Source organism: Pezoporus wallicus, unplaced genomic scaffold (assembly GCF_028554395.1).
Source record: "Pezoporus wallicus isolate ANWC-B61680 ecotype Strahan unplaced genomic scaffold, APGP_CSIRO_Pwel_v1 contig_11646, whole genome shotgun sequence".
Classification (NCBI taxonomy): Eukaryota; Metazoa; Chordata; class Aves; order Psittaciformes; family Psittacidae; genus Pezoporus; species Pezoporus wallicus.
Genome location: NW_026642060.1, coordinates 1 through 6111, shown reverse-complemented (window position 1 = coordinate 6111; position 6111 = coordinate 1). Strand labels below are relative to the sequence as shown.

Genomic DNA, 6111 nt, shown 5'->3' with positions numbered 1-6111 from the left:
TGCTCGGCATCATTAGTGAGCATCATTAGAGTGAGCATCATTAGAGTGAGCATCATTGAGAGCTTCACCCTGTTAACGCGGTGATTAGCGGGGCTGCCGGTGAAAACCCGCTTAGCATCACCTCTTATAGCCCTTGGTCGGCCAAAATGAAGGTTTGTATTAAGGTGCTCACACTACGATAATCGAAGGTGAAATACAAGCCAGCGAGGTGCCTGGATGAGCACACACCATCCTAACTTCATGCAGCTCCTGCGCTAGTTGTAGCTGTGCATTGTAGTGATGACTCCAGAGCCGGTCACTTCAGTGGCACGAGATTCCAGCATGGATCACACTGGAGCATTTCCCTTCCAAGGCGGCGCTCAGCAAAGGCAGCCCATGGGGAGGCACGGTTCTGCTGCCTGGCAGGACGCCGGAGCCCTGCCCCAGACACTCGCACCTTCAGTGCTGTGACACGAAACCCACATGCTCTGTACTCCACTGTGTGTGTTCTGTTTTAATCCTAGGGTAGGTGGGAACTCGAGTGGCACACAAACCTTGAACTTCTAACAGCTTCCAAACCACTAATTCCTGCCTATTTTTGCGTTGGCAGAGGCAAATCCTCCTCACACTTCCGTATTAGATGCAAATAAGTCAAGAATGAATTAGACACTTCTGCAGGCTGATGCAGATAACAACATGCACAGAACAGCCAGTTATACCCACAGAATAAATTATCTTGATTCACAGAATCCTACCATAGAATCCCAGAGTGGTTTGGGTTGGAAAGGACCTTAAAGCTCATCCAGCTCCAACCCCTGCCACAGGCAGGAACAGCTTCTACTAACACAGTAATAACTTCTTCCTGGTATCAAATGTAAATTTCCCCTCTGTCAGTTTAAAGCCATTCTCCTTGTCTCTCCGATCACTGCTTGCCTTTATAAAAAGCACAGCTCATTTGGATTTGTGCACCTGCATCATGTACAGCTCATCAAAACCCTTTTAATAAGATAAAGGGTTTGGCCTGTGTCTTCCAGATCATGTCCCCTCATGCTAAGGAGGGAGCAGAGTGTCAATAACTACTGACTGAACAGCTCCAGTAACATAATTCTATGTGTCCACACATATGTCCCAGTAACAACAGAAAAGCAGAAATACGTTTGGCAGTATCAGAACAATTACTGTAAGAAGCAGCATTTTAACTGCAGCTCTTTGCTTCCCTCAGTGGAGAATCAACATTTTACTAAATTCCCCCTATTCTGTCTAGGGAAGTCACTTAACCTTGCAGTCTCACCAGGCAGAGATACCAGCCTTGGGTCACTTTGGGTTTTATTTAAAAACATGGGCATTTGTTTTGAAACAAGAGTTCAAAATGCTGATGGCAACACATCTGTGGAGGGGTGTGACATGGAAAAGAGACCACCTAAGAACTGAGGAGGTAAAAACAGGGAAAATTCTACATAAGACAGGTAGGGAACAAAGAAAACCAACATCTCTTTCTGCCAGGCAGAAACACCACACAGAGCAAGGCTCACATTCTCTACATGTAAACCAGCATCAATGCTTTATTGTTGTGTTTTAAGATTCAAAAGGGGGGGGAAGAGAACCAAAAAGCATCCGTCCAGTGTGCAGCAGGATGTAGGACAAACCACCTGCAAGCTGCAGCAACAGCACATCTCTTATACATGCTATTTTATTACAAAACCTTAGAAACAGAGGTCTGTGGTATTTTATCATACAGAAGATCACAATATGAAAATGAAAAGACAACTCCATTTCCACCTTTATCTGTCTGGACGGGTCATTCCTGGCCTGGTTGGCACCATCATGGGTCTGGAGGGTGGTCTCATCATTGGGGGCCCTGGCATCATTGGCATGTGTCCACCCATTGGTGGCCTCATCCCCGGAGCTACAAGGGGAAAGAGAAGATGTCACAGAAGAGCTCTTAGGAGTAGCAACTACCCAGTCATGTCAATACATGTGCAGGTTCGCCCCCAACCCTCCAGGGAACTTCCCCTTTACAGGTGTGTAAGCTTAGATCTGGAAGCTGGATTATGTTTCCCTGAGGGGTATTAGCAAGTGGAAGAACCAGGTCCCGGGTTATATGGCCACTTCTGACAATACCCACTGATAAGTTATTTTCAGCCACTCAAAGGGACGTTGGATTAATCACTGAATTGGAAAGCGCATTTGGAAGCCACTATGCTGCTTAATGATAGCACATTATGCACATTTTCTGTGCCTTTAAAAAAGCACTTAAAGAACAGTTTCCACCAGCAAGGCAACCACGGGAGACACTTTGCTGCTTTTAGAGCATTGTGTGTTCTTTTAGATTTATTCCAGTTAACTGCTTCAGCAAGATGTCCTCTTCCAATGCAGGGAAGCTCAAAAGCAGAGTGGACCAAAGACATTTTTGTTTGCAGTTACTGTTCAGGAGGAAAATATTATTTCTCTAAAACACATTATCTTGAGACATTGTAAAGATTAAAATTCATTTAGTGAAGTGCAGCCCTTGTGCAAAAAAACTCAGCACGACAAACTGAATTCCTGTACTGCTAAAACCTGAGGTAGAAAAGCTACACAGTTTCAGCTGTACAGGGAAACAGTCACTTTCAACAAGTCATAAAGCAACATAAATTAACAGTTGTAAGACTACTTTATGTCTTAACACACAGAGGATAATGGATCCAATGTGTGTGTATAGTACATGGAAACTGAACTACTTCTACAGCCTGACACTCAGGGCTGTCCATCTATGCTGTGTCGAATACGATCTCTGAAGTGACACAAGCTATAAACCAGTGTGTCACTACAGCTAGCACCCAAACACCGCAGCTGAGGTCTTCTGACATCTCTCTATTGCCCAGCTGGACAAAACCCACAACCCAAACACCCTGCAAAACCAGAGCGCACAGTACCACAGCTGGGGATTTACCTGTACCCAGACTTACCAGGTCCAACTGGCATCATTCCTGGTGGGGGTGGGCCCATCATTGGCATCATTGGTGGCCCACCCATATGAGGGGCCGGCATCATGCCGGGTCTCGGGGGGCCAGCTGAACAGATACACAGATCAGTTACACATCTGGCTGCTTTCACATTCATCGACAACATGCAACGCGAAGTAGTTTAACTTCACGGGACATTTTAGTAACTGAAGCGTCTCAGGTTCTTTTACAACTGCCTGCCATCATTTTCAGATTCAACTCTGACTTCCGGTGCCAAAAAGTGAACTGGAGGAAGCGTATGCAAGCTGTTACTGCCACCTTTGCATACCTAATGCAGGTGGCTACTGCTGCCAACAGCAGGACTTTGAAGAAAGAGCTCAGCCATGTGCCAGCTGAAGCACAAAAGAACATTATCAATCCTATTCTATTTAAAAAACAAAACAAGGAGGCACATTATTTCTATTAATGTGCCTAACTAAAGTACTAAAATAAGACAAAATAAAGCTTAAGATGGTTGCTGAGAGACTCTGACAAAACATTCACTTACATTTTGGTATTCACAAGCTCAAAACATCTTAGCTTGATTCCAAGCTAAAAGGACTCTTCTCTACAAGTCCAGGAAACAGGCAACACTGCTGCCAGCCCTGTCAAAACCTGTGCAGTGCAGACTTACGGATGCTGGGAGGAGGTGGTATCATGGCTCCTGCGGGAGGTGGTGCCGAGAACGGGGTAGGTGGGATTTTTCCTTGCTGGAAGGCAGCCGCTACATTGGGGGGGAAAAGAAAAGAAAAAGGGGGAAAGAAAGAATCCCAGGAGAAAAGCCAGTTACTAGGCTGAGGAAGCTCCTGCGCCAATCGTCCTTCGCATGCCACGCGGTCAGAGCATACTTCACGTCATGCTGCGTGCTCAGTTGTTCTAACTCTGGAACAAATCCCTGGTTTATGCTGCGGAAACACCTGATATTCTTGAAGACAATTATTACAGTAATTACTCCAGCTGAGACTAGACAGCTCCTTGATGGGTTTCACACACCTAACAGGAAGGCGGGTGCTACAAAAAAAATACATCTCGTGATTTTCAGCTGCAGCTTTCAACTGGAATCAGTAAAGACATGAAAATCCTAATTAGCAGTGACTTAAGTAGGTGACAAAAAGCATGAAAAACGTCATTCGTGAAAGGGAAAAGAAGAAATTCAAGAGACTGGAATTGACTAGAAGGAAGGCAAAAGATGTGAAATTGAGAATGGGCACAATGAATGAGGCTGCGCCAGGGAAGCGCAGACTGTGCGTCAGGAAAAGGCTTTTGCTGAGGGTGGTCAGTCCCTGGAATGGGCTCTCCAGGGAAGTGGCCATGGCACCAAGCCTGCCAGAGTACAAGGAGCATCTGAAGGACACTCTTTAGTCATATAGTTTAGTTTTAGGTATTCTTGTGAGAAGCAGGAGGTTGGGCTCAAAGATCCTTATGGGCGCCTCCAACTGGGTCTCTGATTCTACAATCTAAATAAAGTTGCCATAAGGTTAACCTGGCACTTGTATTCCTTTTCATGAAGAAAAGGACCATTATTCAGAGAACAAGCAAGAAGTAAAGAATTCTATAAACTGACAGAAGAAACACTTCACACTTTATTTATATTCTTGCTTTCAACAGCAGGGGAAGGGAATCAATATCCCAGGGAACTGAGGGCAAGAAACTACGTTTTAAAATAAAAAAGGGCAAGAGTCCACACATTTTAATGTCCGTTTTCCTATTTTTTGGATTTCTGATTTGGGCTCTTTCTATAAACATGCTACTACCAAAGAGCAAAACCATGTTATGTGACCCTTTAGGACACTATTAGCAGCAGTAGGTAGTGTCTGCCGCCCTCTCAACCACACTAAGGCGGTGCCTGCTCCCAATGACCCCTTGGGTTGAGCCCCTGGCGTCTTTGGTGGAAGCCACACTCCAATAAGTTCAAAATTCAGGTTCTAAGGGAAGTTTTTTTGCACACGATTCACAGAGCAAAGACTCACCACAAGAATCAGCACAGAAGAAAAGCAGCTAGAGGTACAACAGAGGAGGTAAAGGGGATGCAATCCAGGGTTCCAGAAAGATTGGCCTTACTTGTTTTGTCAATCAGGCTCTGAGCTTGCTCCTCCATCCATTTTTGATAGTAGTCTTTCACATTCTCTTTGTGTTTTCGGCCACTGCAGTGGGTTTTTCTCACGGAGGGCTAAGAAAGATCATGTAAAGCTTACACAATATCACAGAAAACCAAAGTTTACTGGGAAATGCATAACTTTAAACATACACAATTCATCAGCATGAACCAGGTTGGATTTTGCGCCCAGCCAGAGGATGGGCCATGTGCAAAAACTCTACGTATAAACTCTTAAGCGTTGAAACTCCAATTTAAGTGAAAGAGGATGCTCTAACAGCCAGCTTCATCCTAGTCACCCACTGCAGGACTCACAGGCAGCCATGACCACTGGCTGCCCACAAATGTTGAAAGCTGGTGACACCAGTCTGGTTCTTTTTAGAAGGAACATAAGATATAACAAGGCAGGACACCAGGTTACTTCAGGTAACCTTATATAAGGTGTCTTTAAAGGCTCTTGATACAACAGAGCAGTTAACACAGGACTTACCGAGTCATGGGTGAGGTATGTATCGCAGTAATCACAATAAAACCTGAAAAGGGAAAACTCGCTGTTTCGCTGTGAGGATTAAACCCCAACATCCCCCGCCACCACGGCCCAGCCCGCACCCGGCACCGCGCTCCATCCTCCGCCCTTCCCAGCCCTGAACCAGAGCCGAACCAGAGCCGAACCAGAGCCGAACCAGAGCCGAACCAGAGCCGAACCAGAGCCGAACCAGAGCCGAACCAGAGCCGAACCAGAGCCGAACCAGAGCCGAACCAGAGCCGAACCAGAGCCGAACCAGAGCGGCGGGGCTCGCCCCCCCTCCCCGCCCGGTCCGCCCTGCCCCGTCCCCTCAGGCCCCTCCGCGCTCACTTCGGCATGACGCTCCCCGCCGCCACCGGCACCGCCAGGAAGTGACGCGATCACACAGCGACACCTTCCGCCGCTTGACCTCCGACGGCTCCCGTAGCACCACGGCGGCTGCGCAGGGCGGGGCCGAGCCCAAGCCGCCTGTAACGCTACGTCAGAGCGGGGCCGTGCTCGGGCGGAGCCTCCTGGTGGCGCAGCGG

The 6111-nt window shown here is 47.0% G+C and overlaps 1 protein-coding gene across 2 annotated transcripts; it reads right to left on the bottom strand.

The window, feature by feature from the left end:
• Positions 1 to 1507: 1507 nt before the first annotated feature.
• Positions 1508 to 5937, bottom strand: SNRPC (small nuclear ribonucleoprotein polypeptide C). 2 transcript variants are annotated; one of them, XM_057426905.1, is made up of 6 exons: positions 5915 to 5937; positions 5549 to 5591; positions 5025 to 5133; positions 3598 to 3690; positions 2928 to 3032; positions 1508 to 1885 (listed from the first exon to the last, which is right to left on the bottom strand). In XM_057426905.1, exons 1-6 carry the CDS (start codon positions 5920 to 5922, stop codon positions 1761 to 1763), a joined length of 483 nt encoding a protein of 160 aa, XP_057282888.1. In that variant the 5' UTR covers positions 5923 to 5937; the 3' UTR covers positions 1508 to 1760. The 2 variants fall into 2 exon arrangements, with proteins under 2 accessions (XP_057282888.1, XP_057282889.1); XM_057426906.1 differs by having other exon boundaries at positions 3598 to 3687.
• Positions 5938 to 6111: the final 174 nt, after the last annotated feature.

What these genes read in the sequence shown, in the direction of transcription:
- SNRPC (XM_057426905.1), bottom strand. An exon ending in GAGCCTGATTGACAAAACAA is followed by an intron (nt 3,691 to 5,024) that starts GTAAGGCCAATC and finishes TCCCCCCCAATG; the next exon opens with TAGCGGCTGCCTTCCAGCAA. An exon ending in AATGATGCCAGTTGGACCTG is followed by an intron (nt 1,886 to 2,927) that starts GTAAGTCTGGGT and finishes TTCCCCTTGTAG; the next exon opens with CTCCGGGGATGAGGCCACCA.